At 44.3% G+C, this 22,890-nt stretch overlaps 1 protein-coding gene across 7 annotated transcripts in view; it reads right to left on the minus strand.

Moving 5' to 3' along the window:
• caska (calcium/calmodulin-dependent serine protein kinase a) overlaps positions 1–16,458 on the minus strand; it is a 135,731-nt gene extending 119,273 nt beyond the window's left edge. For all 7 annotated transcript variants that reach the window (XM_080785456.1, XM_080785454.1, XM_080785452.1 and 4 more), the window contains exon 1: positions 15,653–16,458. In XM_080785456.1, coding sequence (XP_080641582.1) covers positions 15,653–15,711 — 59 coding nt within the window. In that variant the 5' untranslated portion in view covers positions 15,712–16,458. The remainder of the gene's footprint in view (positions 1–15,652) is intronic.
• Between the last annotated feature and the right edge of the window lie 6,432 nt (positions 16,459–22,890).

Consider the following 22,890-nt stretch of genomic DNA (forward strand, 5'->3'; position numbering starts at 1 on the left):
TACAGAATTTTAAAAACACACTTCTATTAGTCGATTAGTCATACAATTCTTCAATAAAATAATCACTAAGAAAGATAATCGATAGTTGCAGCCCTAGTGGGGTCCATGTCTTTCACCGTGGCAACCAATATATTTCCAGACACGTTTATCTGACTGCCACACACACACACACACACACATTTCTTTGACCATATGCCCCGGAGTGGCCTTGTTGCACCGGGCTGCGCGCCGCTCACTCAACCCCGCCCCCATCATCACGATGGCCCAGATGGACGCAGCCAGGGCAGAAATAGCCAAAAGGTGAGCCAACACTCATTTTCCATCTATCCCCATTCCCTGCACATTTAACCCATTTTGGGCCGGGAACCCCTTTTGGTGTTTTAAACATTACAATTTAGCTATTGAAAAATAGCAGATCTATAAGCTCATAGCGCGCCACCGAGTGGCGCGCTACGAGCTTGTAGGTCTGCTATTTTTGAAAAATCGAAGAACGACTGACATTTTTAGAATCTGATCTCAGGTCAGAACGGGTTAATCAGACCAGTGTGTGTCCAGTGGAAACCTCGTATGAATCTGGTCTCAGGTCAGAACGGGTTAAACTGGAAAGCCCAAAGGAACACAGTCGGACAAATGAGTAACAAAAGGCTCTACTGGCCGACTGTATGAATGACTGTAAGTGAAAGGGAACACGTACAGTGTGATGGTGGTGACGTGGTACAAGGACATGAGTAGGAGTCACAACAAAAGAGGCCAATAAGAGAGAGCTGACATTGTGTGGATCATGTCTGCACAGGCAGGCGTTGGGCGTGTATGCATGCACGGCGCGTGTGAGCGTGGGAGTCATGAAGCTTGTGTTGGAAGTGTAGGGGCCATCATCAGGCTGATTTAACCCCATTTTTGGCACGGGAACCACTTTTGGTGTTTTAAAACCCATTTTGACCTGAGATCAGATTCTAAAAATGTCTTCTACATCCTGACAGTTTTATGAAAAAGCTATGTTTCTGTGTCAGTCTTTCTTCGATTTTTGAAAAATAGCAGACCTACAAGCTCGTAGGTGCTATGAGCTCGTAGGCGCTATGAGCTTGTAGATCTGCTATTTTCCAATAGCTAAAGCATAACGTAATGCTAACACCAAAAGGGGTTCCCGCCCACATTCTGTTATACTTGAGCTATTGAAAAATAGCGGATCTACAGGCTCATACGAGCTACGAGCTTGTAGGTCTGCTATTTTTTGAAAAGTCGTGAAAAAGGTGGCCGTAAATATTTGAATATATATTCTTTCAGAGCGAACGTTTGTGAAAAATGGTAGGATTTAGAAGCAAAACATTTTTTTTGCCACGTTTCGCAGTTACAGTATCTGTTTTGAGAAATTGGGGCTTGTGAAGTTGGCCATTGGTCAAGGCTCCAAAAATGTGTCCAGAGTCCAGAGATGCTAAGTTTGGGCGTTTTATCTTCTCCCAAACGAATCCTCCAACAACAATTACAGTGCAGTATACTGTAAATAGTGAAGGCCTTAAATAACAAATCAAGATAAGACTTTACCAAAAATATCAAAAATGAAACCAATACTTGACACAGCAAACTGAACTAATGAAAACAACCTAGGAACTTAAGACACTGTTTAACAGGCGACACCCTTACAAAACAAGGGCCCTGGCAGCTCTCCCCATGGTTCTTACAGCTTGTTGCTCCAAGCCCAACTAACTGAATGCCCTGCAGTCTCCCTCTTATAGAGCGTCGCAGCCCCGCCCCCTGTCATGACGACGCCAGGCCCAGGAAATGAATCCCAATGCATTTTTCCCATAGACATTTCAAACGGTATTTATTTAAAGATGGTTACGCCGTGGACAAAGCCAACTCCAGTCGGGACAAATCATGACAATAAACACAATATTTTGGACCAAACAAACCATAACAAAGAAGAAAAACAACAAAGAAAGTGTTGTAACCTGCCGTTTTTTTCTACTTTCTAATTTTTTGTTTGGCCCAAAACATTGTGTTTATTGTCATGATTTGTCACGACAAGAGTTGGCTTTGTCCGCGGCGTAACAGTCTTTAAATAAATACTTTCTGAAAGGTCGGTCTATGAGGAAAATGAACGGAGAATCATTTCCTGGGCCCTGGTTGGGGGCGGGACTGCGACGCTCTATAGGGAGTGGATCCTACCACATGGCATGCAATCAATTAACAGTCATTAACCCAGCTATATAGTCTCATAGCCCATGACATAATATAAGTTACATTTCTCACCCAACATTATATTCAACAGAATAAACTATTGCTCTTAAATACAGACGGACAACACACCCCTCCTCGTCTACAATACTTGGCACCCTCCAATTTAGAGAGGCGTGCCCGCACTGATGAGGTGCCCAATCAATCAATCAATCAATAAACAGAACACCAACACAAACATTAAAATGCATTGGGAAATACCAGGAAGTACCACTGTCCATGACGAACACTTCCACACTGTCATTTCCAAAACCCGGCCGGCAAGGTTAGTCAAATGGAAGCTGCTGTGTACTTAGAAGTGTACATTGTCCTCAGTGTATTTACTGTATCTACTGTATAGGGCAAGGGCTGCCCAGTGACAGGGGCTATTACAATCTGGAACGGCGAACTGAGCTCAAGCATAAACTTGGCCCACCAAAAAATGCCAACTGTAATTTTGTCCATTTTTATTTTGAATTTAATGGTGGATCAGGTCAAGAGCCTGTTTATAATCGTAAACCGGACATCACAATGCATTTCGATTCGAACAGCCTGGTGAAGGGCTCTAAACAAACCAAAGTCCATAGACTTGGCTGTACCATCATGACGTAATAAAGTGCTCTGAACAACAATTTAAAGTCCATAGACTGCCACGTGACTTAATTTAAAAAAGCCAGACATCGAGTGGGATAGCTCCCCTCAAAAACATTTAAAAAAAAAAGAAAATCCAACCCACTGAGCTAACAAGCTGCTTGATTGTTGAGCAGCACGAATGGTGCTATCAGTAAAGCTGCGTGGGCCAGACTACTCCCGGGTCTCAGCGACAAGTCACCGGCAGACAGACAGACAGACGGCCATGAGGGCTGACGACCTGGAGCTTATCAAATCCACTAAACTTGACTGTTGTTGACACTGTGGGTGTGGAGAGAGAGGAAATGAGGGAGAGAGCGATAGGGAGAGAGCACGAGAGAGATAACCATATCTGAAATAGAATTGTCACGCTATAGTCTGTGCTTTACCTATAGCTCAGTTTTGAGAAATTGTATATAATACATGTATCATGTAATATGTACATATTACATAACTCTATACACACACCCATATTATACCCAGTACAACTTTCAATGGGCTGCTCGGGGCAAGGACTGAGAGAAGGGGAACAGATGAAAACAAATCCAACATACGTAATTAGGCTGTGCTGGCTGGGAAATGCACAAGTTGTGTTTTGTGATCTCGCTCCACACTTGGTGAGCTGGGAGTTTTATACCACCATAGAGAATTAACAAAACACAACACTTGAATAATAATATATTATATATATAATGCACAATATAAATAAGGTCTAAACACACCGAGAAGGGGTAACACACACACACACACACACACACACACACACACACAAAGTGGTAATGGTTCATTGTTCTGTGAGACTGGTGGTTTACTGAGACAATGTGGTTTTCTCAAAGCAGGCCCTGCCTCTTGTCGCACGGTCCCAGTGTGGCAGTGGGGCTGGAACATAGAACATGTGTCACCCATCTGTCAGACAATATGTCAACACAGCGTTAGAAAGCCCCAAACCACACCAAAGGGGCGGGTTGGGACAAAAAGTTTTTTTTAAGGTAGACCTCACCAGTGCAACTCATTGAGTTGCAATTAGTTGCATTGGTGTATAGTCTACCTTAAAAACAGTCCCAACGCGACCCATTGGTGTGGTTTGGGCTTTAGCCACTGGATGCCTGTTGCATGGCTAGCCCTCCAAACAATTCACTGGATGCCTGTTGCATGGCTAGCCCTCCAAACAATTCACTGGATGCCTGTTGCATGGCTAGCCCTCCAAACAATTCACTAGCTGCCTGTTGCATGACTAGTCCTCCTTAACACAGCCTTTAACCACTGGATGCCTGTTCCATGGCTAGCCCTCCAAATATGAATTAACTGGTTTTGATCATTTCTCTCCAGTCCTAACCTCTCTCTCTATCAGTGCTACTTCCATCCTTTACACATTCTCCCATTTCTCACGCCCACCCGATGTACTTGGAGTGAGGTGCTACATTCCACCCAGGGACACTCGCAGCTTGTGAAACTTGTGTCATTAAATTAGGGGTGAGATAATACTATGTTCGTCCATGCTAAACCCCTTATCCCTATAATACTTTGCCCTTTTTTTCTACCATTTTGAAAAACATTTTTGAATAGTCTATAGGCAAAGTAGTTTAGGGATAAGGGGTTTAGCATAGCATGGACGAAAATAGAGCCCTTACATCTCTCAGCCTCACACATATCCATACAATGTAGCATATATATATTTGACCTATACTCCATGCAACCATGATAAATGATTTCAGTCCATGATGACAATGGGCATTGTACTTTGTGTGCAATGTGCAAAGTTCATCTGGCAAAATGTCACACAACCCATCCTCCTGACTAAAGAGGTGGGTAGCTTATCTCCTCTGCCACCTTGGGACGAGCTCCAATGAACTGGAACTACCAAAGGAACCCCACGGGAACACGGGGGGGGGAACAGGCGAACTCCGGTGACTGACTGTATGTGCACATTGTCAAGATGTGAATTATCGTTACGACAATGATGGCCTCAGGCTCGCACACACATCAAGCTCAAGGACACAGGGTCATTAGATGACTTGGCCGTTAGCTTTCAACCTTTAACGAGTGTGTGTTTGTGAATGTACATTTGTGTGCGATGCATTTATGTTAAACAGCATTTGGCTCATTAAAAGGGATTCTCTGTCACAAATCTACCCCAACACACGCGCACACACACACACACCTCTCTATCTAATCAATAGAAGCCATTGTCTGGAAGGCGTCCGTGCAGAGGATGATCAGGGTTTATCAACGCTTCATGAGACAAACACTTCGTCTTTCTGAAGTAGCCATTATTCCTGTTCAGATCAACAATATGTTTACACACACCAAAACACTAATGGGGAATTGACTGCAACAAATGGCTTTCATTTATCCTGGTTCGCTATCCAGTATCCGCCAAAGTCACAATGCATCATCAGACTCATCTGAATATGCACAAAGCTACAGTACACAGAAGACAATAATAAAAGCACATGGGCATGTAGGATTGTGCACACAAGCTTACACACACACACACACACACACACACACACACACACACACACACACACACACACACACACACACACACACACACACACACACACACACACACACACACACACACAGCCTAACAGAGCTCCACAGTCCAGACTAACTTTTAAATTGTTTGCACTGGTGCACCTATTTTTTTTTCATTTAGGTGCACTCCAAAATTGTTGGTGCAGTGTTAAGTAGTCAGATGGGTGGGCCTTCTGCATTTTAATGTTCAATCAATTGTGTTCTGGTTTGCAACAATACACTTTATGTTCCTATATTTCACAAAATACAGAAACACATTGACACATTCAGAAGATTTATCACCAGCCGGAACTTGTGTAAATTCTTCATTAGCGACTCTTAATGATTTGATTGTGATTAATAACAACGCACGCGTGCACGGACAGTAGGAGTGGAGAGAGAAACAAGATGCCCCCGACTAACAGGCAATATGAACTTCAACGGGCAAATGGCTCGTTAGAGCGGTGCCGTTTTTATAGGTTGGTAAAAAAGATCATTGGCAGAGGTACCACAGACGACCAGGGACTTGAGGGGAACCAGCCCCCAATACACATTAGTCCCATAATAAGTTTCTAATTTCTCAAGACGGATTGGCTCCCACAATTTACAGATGCTCATTTGAGGATTTTAATTGGTAATATATCATTTTTTGTGCCGTTATTGATAGTTACAGTGAAGACGGACAGGAAAGAGGGAGAGAGAGAGAGGGGGGGGGGAGAGACATGCCGCAAAGGCCGTCATGAATGGGACTCGAACACGCAATGCGCTGTCAGGCCAGAGCCTATTATGTGGCATGCGCCTGGACCATTAGACCCCAAAATTATAGGGAGGCGGACTATTTTCCGACAGCATTCTAGCCGACGGGGCAACGGTCCGCTCCGCAGCGGGGGGACCGTCGCTGCGATGCGAAAAAGCGATGGTCCGACATGCGCTGCTCCCGTGCTTGCGGTTAGGGTTAGGTTAGGATTGAGGTTTCGGATCAATATGCTGTCGGAAAAAAGACCTGCACCCAAAATTATATATACAAATATTGCTATATAGCACTAAAACTTTAGTGCTATAAATATGTATTATAATAATAATAATAGTCTTTATTGTCCCGAAGGATATTTTTCTTATTATAGGCTCAACCAGTTCGTACACAGTTTGAATGTGACCCGTCTTGTCTTGCATGTCTTTCCTCTCTCTCTCTCTCTCTGCCCTTTTATGTGTACACTATCTGAAATAAATCTTACAAAATAAAAAATGTTTTATGATGCATTATTATGGGAATGTCAAGGCTTTTGAAAAAACAAACAATTGAATAGAGAAATCCACTTTAGCAAAGTGTGAGCCCTGGCAGGCTGGTGCCAGTGACAATGACGCCCACGACTACTGTGAGATGCCTGGAGGCAAAGTGTGGTCATTACTCATTATTATTATGCACATATGTCACTGTGGCATGTACGCAAGTATTTGAATATTTACGACGTGCATGACACAGTCACAAACTGGAAGCAGTCTACGTCATCACATGGGGCAAACTGGTGATAGTTGACAATAAGCTACAGTTGCCTGAAGGCCATTTTTCCAGTCAAATGCTTTGCAAGCGCGGTGCTTATACGTGTGTGTACAGTATGGGCACATAACCTGGGCAACAAGGGGAATCTGCCATCTGTAACACCGTTCAAACAGCCATGGCAAAGTTCCTATTCCTAATGAATAGTGCCAACTCAACAAAACAAAAAACTATTTGAACATGCCATCAAGTCCCAACAGCTGGAGGCCATATGCTTACAAACAGTGGCTCCTGTTCCAAATACCAAGAAGCTGGAAGCGGTCCTGGATATAGTCAGTCCTTCAAGGCCGGTTTGCACCGTACAAAATCTGGAGGATCAAACCTTTCCTCGCCAGAGTTTACCCGACTCCTTATCCAATCCTAAATCACCGTCAACAGTTAGTTACCGAACACCTAGATCAGGGAACACAGGAGGCAGAGGCCTGTCCCTCTCGTCTCTTCCCTGTGACACACTGGCCAATGCTCCAAGCCTCCCCCAGACTCTTCTCTCCCTCCTGGCTCCCAAAGCTGTGGAATGACCTCTCCGAGTCAAGTCTCCCCCTCAAGTCAAGTCTGCAAGACTCACTCTTCCACCAGTCTGAAAACTCACCTCACCCCCTATAGCAACCCCTACTAGTACTAATTCATTGTATTATGTCTTGTTGCCCAAGTTATATCTTACTCACTTTTACCATTTATTTGTCATTTGCTGACTATAGGGTTCATGCCACTTTACTCCGATTCTGGAGAAGAGCATTAGACAAATTGTTTTTTGGCTTTTTTTGACATCTGCAAGCCATCTTTGGCCGCGTGGGAGGGATCACGGCTTGTCTCCCTCTCTTTCCTGGCCCACTAAACAAACAGTTCCTACTGTCACTTGGACCATATGTTTGCTTTAGACCCACTTTAGCTCCCAGCTCCCCCGACGCCAGCTCACCCTGACACTCACAACAAGAGCTATATAACCAACCGAAGTCACTGACGTCTAATGTTTTATTTATTTTAAAAAAAAAGCACTTTTCTAAATTTGTTCCCCAATTAGAAAGTGTGTTAAATGTGTGCACTTTTAGCTGTGTGTGTGTGTGTGTGTGTGTGTGTGTGTGTGTGTGTGTGTGTGTGTGTGTGTGTGTGTGTTGTTTTTCAGGGTAAGCCCCAGCCGTAACCCAGGTGACAGTGTGTGCTTTGGCAGGCAGGGCGGAAATGACTTTAGATTGAAAAGGCCCCAATAGAGAGAGAAAGTATACGACCGAGAAAATAAACGGAGAAAAAGGGAGAACGGAAGGAGAAGTGTATTCCTAAAATACCAACAGGCTGCGTCAGCTACTAGAGTCGTGGTTTGATCCCCGACTCAGAAACACCACAAACCACTACAGTCACAGAAAAAGAACACAGTGCTTTTGGAGGATACACACATGTGTTATGAGCACTGTAACGAAAGCAAAAGTGTGTGTGTGCCGCACACACACACTGTGATTCAAATATATTGATCCACAGGAAGAGTATGGAACAATAAGGAATGGAGACTATAGGGTTGCAACAATTCATCCAACTTATCGATTATAAAATAATCGATCCCCATTTCAGGCAAGTCATTAATAGGCAAAGCCACCAAAAGTGTAAAAAAGACGAACAACATTATCGTGTAAAAATAGCTGATCTACAAGCCCACAACAGACCACAGCGCCGTTTATGAGCTATCGTCAGATCAGAGTGCCATCTTCCTGCTTCCTTCCTGTTCTGCTCTATGATGGTTCGGATCCAGGAACTAGAAGATTTTCCCCCAGCGTTCATTCTTTTTTTTACGATTCTGAATTCCGATCATGCCGAAAGAGGCAATCAAACAGCATGCACCGTTATCTGTGAAGAATCTCCGCGGTGTGTAGTGACCTGGAACAACCAGCTATTGGCAGTTAGCGGCAAAACAGCTGCCCTGCTGAGGTGGTCCATTTTAAAGTAGCCTGCAGCCCCAGCCTGTGTGTGATTTCTGGCCTAGCCCATTCTGACCCGAGATCAGATTCTAAAAATGTCTGTTTGAAAATGACAGTTTTCTGAAAAAGCTATGTTTCTATGTCAAGTCGTTCTTCGATTTATCAAAAATAGCAGACCTACAAGCTCGTAGATCTGCTATTTTTAAATAGCTAAAGCATAACGTAATGCTAACACCAAAACGGGTTCCCGCCTAAAATGGGCTAGAGGAGCCAAGCCCCCAAGGGAAGGCTATCCAGTGTTGAAGCGCTGAACAGAGCCTCCTACTGGTCAGAGTTGAGAATGCAAGCGGGCCCTTGCATTTAGCATGAGGAAAACCCTGTGAGGCTAAGGTTTAAGCATTGAGCACTTCCACATTTTGGACAACAAATTTTGGAAGTAGACCGTTCTTCCGGGTGCTTCAAAACGCCACTGAGCAACATCCATCTAAATGAATAGCAGGGGGGGGGGGGGGGCAGTCCTGGTACTTTTCAGGATTCCAATTCAAAAATAGCAAAAGCTAAAGAAACAAAAGATAAGAAAAAATAAAATGTTATTCAAACTAGACTGAGTGCCGAGTCGGTAACAATGGAAGTTTGAGATCCATGCGCCCACCTGGCTATGCGGCTATACTCTGACACATTTTACCCGTGTCAGAATACCCGTTCCACCCATCCGTCTGTGTCCCGAACGGTTTTCGAGTTACAGACGTATTAACACACACAGAGACTTGGTACATGTATAGATAGATAGCAAAAATAACTAGATCTGTGGAAGTGGTATGAATGTCCATGCTGAATACACCCCCCCCCCCCCTTCCAGATGTTGAACCGTTGCTCCAGAGGGGATTTGGCTACATGTTCAACATGGCATGCATCTTTTTTCTCTTTTCCTCGTCACTGCACACACAGAGAGAGCTACTGGCTATATGGGTCTTCTCTTCTCCAGGTTGTTTCTCTACAGCTTGATGAGGAGCTGAATATTTCAACGGCTGAGAGTGAGAACACTGTGCCGTATCACGTATGTGTAATTGTGCGTGCTGCCTGAAACCAGCCTTTCAGCCGACCCCCTCCCCTCCCCACTAAATCCCCAACTGAGACAAGACAAGCTCCCACAATGCAAAGTGTGCACATTATAATACACACACAGTATCGGCAAAAGCCCCGAGGACTATACACCACGTGTGTATTCACCTGAGAGCAAAGAACCCCATTCAGTCATAACCGTTATGACAGCGTTGGTGTTCCCGGGGAAAGAAAATCTGTTATGCGCTAGTAAAAAAAAAAGGATATTACTAAAAAAAGAAAACACCAGGGTCTAATTTATGTATTTATTATTTTTTAAAGGGGAGATCAGACAACAAACATGGCCATCTCTTCCCAGCAGGCATCAAAAACAGCCACAGTAGAGGGGAGCGCTGAAAACAAACACACAGCATATGTACAGTACTACTGTATTCCAATGGATTCAACAGCGTGGAAGTGGATTCTTCCATTATGATGGGGAAACACCCCACAGAGCGCACACGGTAGACGATTGAGAGCTTGCTTATTTCAAAAGACAACACAGTTCTTGACAGCGTAAATAGAGCAGGCTTTAACCTACTGACCCACAGCCCATAGGCCTTAAAGCACGGCCTGGCTAGGGCAGTTAGCATTGCCCAGCCAATTCATCAACGTTCGGCGACCGCTGACCGCAGCTCAAGCCAGGCGGTAGCTAAACGTAGCTATAGCTCTCCATCATTCAGCACCCATTGCCCCCGGGCTAACTCTCTCAGAGCAGGGGCTTTTGTGCTGGTGTTCCCTGCTAATGTAGGTCAGTGTTTCACACGCTGCATCAAGGGCAGGAGGACGGACATGCTTGCGTACGCATGCATTAAGACACACACACACACTCTACTGACCCCATTATATAGGCTTATAATGTTTGTGTCATATAAAACACAAACATAAAAAGAATGATGAAAACACAATTATCCCAAGCTGGAAGGGGTTTTTCCGCTGTGCTGCTTAGCAAAGGGAAATGCTGTCCTTGCTCCCAGCAGAGGTAGAGGATGATAGGAAGGGGCATGCATGCGCAGCATTCACACGTATGCATGCACAACACAACACAACACATGCATGGCATACACACACTGTCTGCCTCTCGACCTTTCTGCAATATCATCATTTCTTACATAATAACCTGAAATGGGTTTCTTTTTTTTGGGAAAGGGGGCCCAAATCGCCATTCCCAATGAACTATACCGGCTTTGAAAGATGACCACACACACACATTCACAAATCTGAGGCTATGTCTGAGCCTTTAATACACAACTGTGGAACCTCCTGTAGCGTGACAAACTATAGATACACACAACTCCTTGGTCCCACAGTTTGTTTTAATGACATTCAGGCTTTGTCCAAGACACCCCCCCCCCAAGACTCACTAGGCTGTGAGTGCGAGGTATGCAAATGAAGAGTAATTAATTTCATTCACGGCGGAGTGCGGAGCAGCCGTACGTGACTGAATGTGTGTGCAGCAAATATTCCATTGTTAAATCCACAGTCGGGACTGGAAGGCCATTGATCTGTTCAGTTGGAGAATATCAAGTTCCGTTTAGCTCTCCATTAACCATGCACTTTCAAACTGCCGTTACATTTTGGGCATAGTCTTTCAAAAAGAAAATCAGAAATAGCAGATCTGCAAGCTTGCAATGCCATGTGAGCGTGTAAGTCTGCTATTTTTAAACGTTTTTGAAGTCCCGTGTTTTAAATGGGAGGGGGAAGACAGGAGATGTCAGATGATGAACACAAGATGAAATGCACACAACTCACTCAAGACCACTCACAATGTTATTCTTCTCTCAATTTTTATCCCACGATTTTGTAACCCATTTTTCACTCCTGTGTCAATTATCTACACACTCTCCGCCAACCTGGGGAGAGCAACGGACTTGAACTCATGCTTCCTTCATGCCCGAGTGTCCAAGTCGCTCCTTTACACCTGACAGGGGGGGGGGGGGGGGGGGGGGGAGTTTCCCTGGTTGGACGTATAGCGCGTGGAAGGAACACGTTATTCCAACCAGTTCCATTCCCCTCCATCAGGCGCCCCGGCTGGCCAGGGGGAGGCAGTTTAGAGACCAGGATTACTGCATGTTTTTTTGTGAGGGTATAACTACTAAGACCACTCACATTGTTACTGAAAGATCCATATTGTAGACGTTCACCAGGGCTCAATGTAATTGTAATATAACAACTGTTCCATATAAGCTGGACTAAAATAAAAGAGTACTAATGAGAAACTTGTGGTCGGTCGTGTGCATTATCATTGGACAGATCTGCTGTTATCAGTTAGGGCAGCAGCAGCAGCAGCACATATTTGTGAAGAGCTCTAAAAAGCAAGCTAAATCTGAACATGCTGCTGCGGTTAGTCACGGTTCACACTGTGAGAAACGCACACAAATCCATGATTGTTTTGTGAACAAACTATTAAAAAAAAAAGGCTAGCCTGAAGGCAGACTAAGGCACAGTGAATCTCTTAATGTGTGAGTAATGGACTGGTTCCATCTACAGTACCCCTGACCTCCCTTGCTCCCTTCACTCCCCCCCCCCCCCCCATCCTTTTATATACTCTTGTTCTACAGACAGACAGACAGACAGACAGACAGACAGACAGACAGACAGACAGACAGACAGACAGACAGACAGACAGACAGACAGACAGACAGACGCACACACAAGGACGACAGAAAGATAGACAGGATTTGTGTCCGAGGTCAGTTTCTTAAAACAAGAGCTTATAGGCGCCTTAAATGCCACAAAATAAATTCACACAAAATGACTGCGCACAGTTCATGAAGTCTTACATACCTAAATGAATCCTGTATAGTGTATACTCACTACTCAGTCTAATAATACATACTGGGGCATTCAAAAATCTCACAACAAAACACTACTTTTCAAGTTAAGGATGACCTAAATTATATATACACAGGCCATGATCTACAAGCAGGGGTTCCCAAACTGTGGCGCGCGAAAGCCCTCTAGGGGGTTGCGTGACATGAAAAAGGGGTAATGGCAGTTTTAGATTTAAAACAAAACCAGTAAAACACGTATAGCTCTACAACAGAGGCACAGCCATCACAGCAATGGTACAATTTCAGTACTAGTACAACTACATGGGTCTATCCTTGCAGGACACACACACACACACACACACACACACACGTCACACACACACTAGGCCTTTAAGTGATGCATTCTTTGAATTGTCATTCGTTGGGTTTCCCTCCGTTTAATCCCTTCTCTCTTAGGATAACATACCACAACACAATTACTACTCCAAGGAAACTGAGGCAGCAGCAGCAACGTACTGTAGAGAGAGATCAGCAGGCAAAACAAAAGATAAAAGACTGCTCCCTCCCTCTGCTGCTCCAAAAAGAAAAAACCCTAAATCACAGTCGATCTGTCAAAAACAATGAGCAGCGCTAGTGCCGCTGAGTCAGGTAACAGGATACTATACCGACTAGTAGAGAGAGTGTGTGTGTGTAATGTTGTGCAAGTATTTGACTTTACTCTTATCCTCTTGTCCTTTACTCCTTCTTACGTATATACCATGCCTGCAGTCACACTGGCAGGACCTGTTCTAGGAGGGTCCATCCATCCGCTCCGTCCTCAAACATAATTACATAAGGAGGATGGAGGCACATTAACTTAACACTGTGTGGTGGTGGTGGTTATCATTTCCACCAGTGTGCTTCATATTTGGAGCAGGAAGGAACCATGTCGATATAGCGGGAGAGCGAGTGTTTCTGTGAGTATTTCTGTGACAAAGCCTTTATGTGTGTGGTCTGGCCTGGGTTCTTTCTGTGCACACACACACACACACACACACACACGCATGCATGTATCTGTCACTGTGTGCAATAAAGAGAGCGCTCCCTTTTTTTCAGGCTTGCCTAAACATGTACAACGCACTAGGCCCCCGTAACGTTCCCCCCTGTCAAACAGTCAACTGTCTTCTGGCTCTGCGGCAGCCCCCCTTTTAACAAGTCACTCTGTCTGACTGAGTGTGACCTGCGTGGGTCTGTCAAAGGCCTGCCAAAAGCTTTCTGTTTGTACTATACACCCGATGAAGCGCTTCAATGCAGTAGTTAGATCAGTGGTCCTCAACCTGTGGGTCGGGACATTTATTTTAGGGGTCCCCGGCCCAGAGGATTTCCTTAAATGTGCAACATTGTTTTGTTTTTCTCACTCCACAGTAAACAAACCAACAGTATAGGTGTACGTACGGTATACACAACAGGCCAGGCTGCAATCGCCCACTACGGCCGAACGACATCGCCCCCAAAAGATGAATTATTTTCATATTTTCGGGCCGATGTTCCTCCGCCCACATTTGGACCATCGCCTGTTCGCCTGCTATCGCCAGTAGTCGCCGGGTTCCCATTGACAAAATAATGCACTTCCGGAAAATTCGTCTGGCTGTGTAGCCTGTCGCCCGCTGTTAAAACGTACTGTAAGTGACAATTTAAGTACTTATAAGACCTTATTAATTACCCAAGAAAGAGGCAAAAAGATTAAAATAGCCAACTCTATAAGCTCACTACGAGGCATTGTAGATCAGCAATTTTCACAATATTTATCTGTGGAGCCAAGTCAAACTATGAATGTAATGCTTCAATCCTACAATTCCGAGTACTTGTCAGGATGGGGGGGGGGTCCCCAGTTCAAATATGATTTCACACAGTCACAGTCTTCGTCAGCTCAAGATCAAATTATAGTGTAGGCCTACTTATTATAGTATACTTGATGGGAGGTGAATCTAAATGTACTGTGTTTGTTTTTTGTTTTTTGTTCCTCTGTCTCTCAGTATGGTAATATGACGTTTGTCATCTTGCAGGGTTACTCCAGACATTTTTGTAAGACCACGGGTGAGAAATAGAACAGGAGTACATTCAATTGGTTTGTAAAAAAGCTGTCTGGGTGGATGCTCAATCTAGGCTGGTGCTATATGCTTGCTGGGAACATGCTAATGTAATGACTGGTAGGTTATCTACTATACTGACTTCCACACACACAGCGTTGGGACGTTGATTGCATGCGTACGCCTGTGTATGGGATGGTAATCACGTTGTAATAACATTCCATTTCCCACTAACTGTGTATAATTACTAACTTAGACCCAGGGGCAATGATGTTAATCTTGTTCCAGGTAAAAAATAAGGACAGACAGACAGACAGGGTTCATAAAATTTGAGTCTGAGGCAGGGATATACAATGAATTTGCCATAGTGTTAATGATTGCAAAGCACCACAAAAATGTATGTCAACAGTCAACCCGTTGGGACAGCCACTATTTTAAAGTGGTTAAGATGAGCCTCGGGTTGCTAACGATGACCATAACAATGTGGATCATGACTCATGGTCTGTGCCTCGACCAGTAGCCCAATGCCCAATCTCTACATCAAGTCGCCAACTGACAGAAGATGAAAGCGCCGAACACATAGAACAACATAGGCTACTACAGTGGAAGTACCTAGTCCAACCCACATTATTATTATTAATATTATTGCGAATAGCCGAAATGTGGGTTAGCTAGCTCGGCTGACTCACTCAGATTTAGACATGAAAATTAAACAGTTGTTGTCATGTCCAATGCATGTCACAGTAGCCCTATATGCCCTAACGTGTGCGTATTTAATTTGAGAGCCCGGCGTGAGACATATAGCGTGAGAAATGTAATGCCACAGACATAGAGAGCAAAGCTACAACACAATGGAATAAACCGCAACCTGATACTTACTTCCCAATGACCTCACAGAGCTCGTATACATCTTCAAAGAGAATGTCGTCGTCCGCCATGGTCCAACCCGGCTGGGGAAATTATCCCCAAATATGCGTCCCAAAACCGTATGTTTAAAAAGGAGACAAAGGCCACAACCAGCTGACGTTTGACAGAAATAACTGGCGCACACAGCACTATATGCTATGAAATAAGCCCAGTCACTTAAAAAAAAGAGTTGCAATGGGAGCTTTTTCCCCCCACTAAATTCCAATAGCTGCCTCCCGTCGGTTTTCCCGAACGCTGCGTCGCTGTGGGCGAATCGGCAAGCAGCGGAGCTTCAATGAGCGTTTTTTGAATAATCCGTCTGGCAGTCCCCGGTTCGGCCCCACCTTTCCCCGAGCTTCCCGGTTTAATAATCCAAGCAAAGCCAACCGTATGATTGTCAAACAAACATAGTAAACAACTCCACTCGCAGGTCTATCCGCAGCACCTGTCTGTCAAAATCCCCGACGCACATAGAATGCTGTGCACACCGTTGATCAAGAAATGCAAAACGAACCAAGTGGATAATGTGTAGGTTTGATTACAGCACACACAAACCCAGGTGGGCACCGCAACAAGGATCTCTTCACATCCCGAAAAACTGCAACGGCTTAATGTTACGTTATTTCAGGAAAGCACACAGTCCTTCTCTGGTGCGATCGACAAGCAGATTAAATTCACTGAACGTAGAATTTCCTCCAGAACTCTTCCCAATCGCTGGCTTTATTTATTTTTTCTCTCCTTCCCACTCCCAGTCGCCTCTACGGCTACGCTCTCGCATACTCGCTCTCTCCCGTTCCAGAGCTTCCAGAAAACCAGGCTCCTCCTACACAGGGGTAATGAAACTGATCCGCTGTCCTCCATTTTGGCTCCCGGCTGGGGATCCCTGGGATCTTTGAAACTCAAGCGTTTGAGCCAAGATGAGGGAGCAGCGGGACAACGAAGCTCTCCAAAAAAGAACAGTTTCCTGGCTTACTTTTAATGGGCCCCAGACATTCTTGTGAGGTGAACCAATCCAGAGAGCCTACAACTAACAAAACACAGCCGCGCGCACAGCCTAGGCAAACTTTGATGTAAGCTTGGGTTTTACATTTATTTTCCAATGTCATAGATAGAATATTTGGTACTGGCTATATGCATCTCATTTCTGTATTCAATTCTAAAGGGAAGAAGAAACATCCCCACACTTTAGGCAAAAAATGCAATGTTTCGACCCTCTAGTGTTCAATTGTTCATCAGGTCCATCCTTCCCCATCAGGTTCATGCGATGGATGGGGAAGGATCAACATATGGAACGTCAGAACATGTTCTGAGATCTAAGGGTTTGAGGTTTGAGGTCAGATGTAGAGTTGCTGGCCAATATTGATGACATCAGGGATCTCCATATATGGGCTTAACTGCAACAGCAGGTCGCATTTACTATGACATCAGGGCTTCCACATCTCCACCCCTGATGATGTCACGAGACCTGGGCACCATATATGGTGCCCGACACACTGACGTGAAATGTATACGATTCCATAGTTAACTGCGAACTTTCGGTCGCAATTATGGCGGGAACCCCTTTTGGCGTTGCAACCCTTCTGGATGGGAACCCCTCTTGGGGTTTTACAGTATATGTACAGTATTCAAAAATTTAAAATATTTCATGCTGCTTCATAAATATTTGAAGTTTTTCAGAAAACTTAGAGGGCGTTTTTTTATAATCGGCATCAGTCCAAAATGGGTTAAGAACTCATAGATAATCATAATGCGCTAATAATCATAATAATGATAAGTAGCCTATTATTATTCCATAATTGCTAGACACTCCTCAAGTGGGTGGTGTGTTCCCATTTGAGCTCCTCGATTAGGTCGACATTAGGTCTCCTCCCAGCTGCTTCACACTCAACTCGTCAACTGTGAACCGACCCAATGAGAGCTGGAGGTCACAGTCCGATGGCGCCACATCATACGCATCCATTTGCAGATTAATAATAATAGGCCTAATAAATTATACATAATACTTAATACAAAACACATAATACATAATAAAGAATAATAATGTGTGTGACTGTTGTGCATGTGTGGAAATTGTGTGTGGCAGCTGTGAAATTGCTAATTCATTTTCACAAAATGCACTATTGTCCCCAAAAAGTATTGCCCCCCCCCCCCCCCCGCCCACAGACACTGTGTAGACATGTGAGCACAGTGTACAGACAAGCTGAATCTATTCATATTTCATGGACTCTGGTGGGCTATAAACACACTGCCTGCTTGCTTGGTACTTGTCTAATTTCATGCAGAGTGAATAATTAAGCAGAGTTGGTAAAACTCAAGATGACAAGCTTGTCTTTCTATTTATGATTCCTCAACAAAATAAATAGTATTAATTAAACTGGCTACAGTTTAGATAGGTGTTGTTTTCTTTCTCCCAGCCATGATAAATGGAAGCATAAAGGGCAATTTATTTGGCCCACTGGAAATATTTCTCTGCTCTTTTATTAAGTGTCACGGCACTGGCTGCATGCACACGGTAAAATCTGGAGTGTTAAATTTGACTGTGACTGTAAAAATGCACCCATATTTAATGTTGTACACACTCCAGGTTTCACTGTGTGTGAATAGCTGAGGAGATGCTGGGGGTTCGAGTATTTGGAACAAGCTAAATCAGGAAATCAGAAGATAATGTTATCTCAAACAACGTCACACCCTTCCAGACTCAGCTGGTGGTATACTAATTATGTGTGTTCTGAACGCCACCATATCAGGATTTCAGGTCAGATACTATATGCAAAATATATACAATAATGAACGGTCTGTGATATTGAGAGCACTTTTATACAGAATAATCACATTATGTACTGAGGTGCACGCACACACGGCATATACGTGACTTACGTGGTTATATGGAGACATAAGCATCATTCATTATTCTTTCACCTTGCTTAGGCCATTCTTGGCCTTCCCTATACATCCATCCAAATGTGCATTGGCACCAGCAATGACACATATTGGACTGTGACAGCAGTGCCATCGCTACCTATACGCACTGCGAGTAGGGCAACACGCCGAGGGGGGCAACAAAATGTTCCAAAAAGTGCCAAGCCGACCCTCAAAATAACACATTTCTCCGCGGCTCCGCCGCGTAATAACAGAAACAGGAATAACAGGAATAGCAGCGCTCTCGTCAGGGGGGAAGGGCAGCACAAATATCCTACAAGTAGGGCAACCAAATGGTCAGCTACGTCCCTCCTGTGTGACAGCATAAATCAATGTATTAAAAATCACACTCGTGTGAAGTGCGGACGCCTTTATCATCTCTTACATCTTCTTATATCAATCCCAGCTCTTACTTTACCCCCATTAAGTCTGTTCTTGTATTATTGATTATTTGTATGTTTCTATATCATTGTTATTTTTTACATTATTGCATTATTGTTGTATTTTGATGTTTTATATTGTTTTGATTGTTCAGGCACTTTGTAACTTTGTTTAAAAAAGTGCTATATAAATAAAGTTTTATTATTATTATTATCATCGTACATCATCATGAATCATCTCATACTGGCCAATCAGATTGCCTGTTGCCACAAATGTACGTCAAATTTGGTGGACATTTGACCTAATTTCTCCTTTCATTGTCGATGGCAAATATGAGACGTGTGGGGACAAGACAAACACGGGAGGTAGTGTTCACAGCTACAGTAGAGAGAGAGACATCTTCAGCATTCATAACAATAATGAACAATATGGGAGAGAGATCCCCCTGTGGCTATAGTTTCAAGGAGCAGTGCCAGTGATGAGTGCACGAGATGGGGTAAAGTGTATACAGAACAAATAGCTACAGAAACCAACGGCATGTGATGTTGAGAGCACTTTGATGCAGAAAGATCACAGTCTATAATGCCCCGAGTCTCTTCAAGGGTCCTCCTGTGATCTCTTAAGGATATCATCTATTTGACAAGTCCCCTTGAGGATCCATTCTGAATGGAGACATAGGGCCATTGCATGCGTTCAAATGTTCTTTTGAAGAAGCGCTCATTCTGGTTCAGGCGATATAACCCATTTCTGTCCACATGGCTATAGCCAACCTGCCAACTGGGACGGCATACGAAGAAGCTCGGTGCGGACATTCACTCGACTAGACTATAACGGCCTGCTTTGGTGTGCTTCACAAGCCTCATGGTTGTACATGGCAACAAACCAGATTCGGCACAAACAAGGGACTAAATTATTTTCGCTCCTATGCTACCAAAATGTGGAACGCCCTACCAACAGTCATTAAGACATGTGAATCCCTTGACTCCTTCAAAACCGCTCTCAAAGGGCACCTACGGACGGCTGCAATTCGAAACTGGCCCCCGTAAAATCTGAAAAATCGAAGAACGACTGACATTTTTAGAATCTGAACTCAGGTCAGAATGGGTTAATCAGACCAGTGTGTGTCCAGTGGAAACCTGGTATGAATCTGATCTCAGGTCAGAATGGGTTAATGAACTGGTGGGCGTGTCCACATAAATCCGTCATTTTAACAAATACTGTACACTTTTTTGGGGGAAAAAAATCTTCTCCTATGATATATAATAATAATACCTGATGATCATGTTTTAGGGTGGGGAAAAAAGTCACGACACTCTTATCACGGCAATCTATCTATCTCTGAGCCATGATGAGAGACTGGCATGCATTCCATCTGTACTCTGCCTCACACCTAATGGACAGGACAGTGCGAGCCTCGCAGCTTTATTCTGAGCTATTTGGAGCTTAGACAGATTAAAGACAGACCCCATGGGCGGGATCAATGCAAATCTCGCCCCCGGGATCAGTCTATGCAAACCCGGTTTCATTCTTCAAGAGAAGAGTAAACTGTACATTCACACTAGGAGGCTGTAGGAACTGTTGCAAGAAGAATACCTCATCCTTTTGCTGGAACAATACATTTAGTATATTTGTATATTTTCTTTTATTCTAAAGTATCTAAGATTGGCCTTTGATATCTCAACGACCTTATACCTTATAATCCCCGTGTCTTTTAAGCTCTTTGCATCTACAGTATACATAACCTACACTAAAGTGTAGATTTTCTTCTCTTTCTCTTTCTTATCTGTTCCTCTGATGTGTTCAAAGTCACACTCACCAACCAACAGCCATATGAGTAATTAGACTTTCTTTATTAATAATTGAGGTTTGCCAACAATGAGCATCCGTTTAGATGAAGCCTGCAGTTCCAGTGCCATAGAAACAAAAGTGTGTGCTCTCAGTCTAAAGCCACACCAGGGGAACCCCCCGTCAGTCCAGGCTTGTATTGTGTCAACAAGTGTTATTCCTGCATTGACTAGACGGCCTGTCAGTGGGAAAACACGCACGATCATCAGCAAGTCAATTTCCCTCATGGGCCGGTTGAACCTAATCGTATGCAATCGCGTCCCATGGGCCAACAAAAAAACACAACAGAAAGCGATCGTTAAGCCAGTCCCGGCCCGACAAAGACGAGGAGGGGTTGTCCTCAGCCAGCCAGAGTGACTCTTTCTGATGTTATTAACGGAGCAGAAATCAATGCTGGTTAACATGGGGCTGGATCAATGCACGTCACAGTCCACAGGACGGATGAATCATTTGGTCACCACCGGTGCATGGATGGGCCAGACGAAAATAATGAAAGTCAAAGGTGTGTGTGTGTGTGTGTGTGCGTGTGACGTGTGTGTGTGTGTGTGTGTGTGTGTGTGTGTGCACAGGTGCACAAGTGCAAGTAAATCTGCATGCATCTGCATACAAAAAAAAAGCGTCCTTTGGCTTTTGGCCTCGTCACCCGCTACCCCACCCCTCACAACCCCCCACAACCCCCCAGCTATAAGCCCAGCAGAGGACGCCTATATAAACTGGGCAGACATACCTGGTATTATACTGGCACTCTGTAACAACCTGCACAACTGCAGGATCACCATCTTCTTCTTTTGTGTCTCGTGGTCATTATTATGTCCAGCTCTGTGTCGTGGAGCCATGCCACCAACGCCCTGCATATCTGGTCCCCACTTGGGACCAGCGGCTGGCCTCTGAAGGTGGTCTACACACGGGGGACAGGTGGTGATTGTGTGGGTCAGCAGTTTGCTCAGACGACTCCCCGCACTCGCATGCTATGCGCTGTCGGCCATGCCAGGCCCCACTTCTTCATAGAGTAGTAGACGATTTGAAGAGTATATATAGGTGCTTCAACACTAGGGACCATTGTCAGCAGATCTGAAAGAGAGAGAGAGAGAGAGAGAGAGAGAGAGAGAGAGAGAGCGGGAGAAAGAGAAAAATAAGAAGAAAGAGGACACTCTCACTGTGGACTTTTATCAGTGTGAATGGTGTGCAGTGCACACTGCACAGTCACACACAATATCATTCAAACAGAAACACATCCAGACGTTTGCATGTACCGCATGTATATTCACTAGATGGCTATAGTCTGTGCTGCATGCCAATACATTGCCCTTTAAACTATCGAACAATTCATGAATTAATTAAATAGTAATCAATCTCATCTCATTAATCTCATCTCCCAGTTTATGCGTGTGGTTGCCGTGTCAGTGTGTCAGTTCATTCTAAGTCCCCCAACTGCAGCATTCAAAATAATAATAATAATAATAATAATACTAATAATAATGAATGCACTGCGTTGAAAAATAGCTCTATTTGCTTGTTTGCTCAATTTCATCTGCCCCGCGGTGCCGGGTCCCCAGACAAGCAAGTATAGAAAGGCATGCCGGAGGAATGTAATGGACACATTTTTAATGGACTGTTGCGCCTTTGCCGGAGAGGAGAGAGAGAGAGAGGGAGGGAGGGAGGGAGGGAGGGAGGAGAAAAGACAATTATTCACCCTGTCCGTTCTTCCGTGAAGACACATGACTGCGGAAAGCAGTTAGGAGAATATTTTTAATTGCATTTTACGTCGAGTCAAAACATCATTGGAGATGTCAGGGCTATGACTTCTACAGGGGGGGGGGGGGGGGGGGTGGGGGGGCAGTGAACTGTGGCATGGGTACGTGTGCGCACACTGGCATATACATGCACACACACACACACACACACACAAAATGTGCAATTGCAAAAATGTTACAGTAGCCTATACTAAAGGAAAAACTAAATAATATGAGGGTGGGGGGATATTCCTCTCAGGTCCAAAAGGCAGGGGCTCCTGAGAGTAAATTGAGATTCATCCTCATTGCATCGCTCGGATTGGGTCCGTATGG

This window comes from Protomyctophum bolini, assembly GCF_963924005.1.
Source record: "Protomyctophum bolini genome assembly, chromosome: 16".
NCBI lineage: Eukaryota > Metazoa > Chordata > Actinopteri > Myctophiformes > Myctophidae > Protomyctophum > Protomyctophum bolini.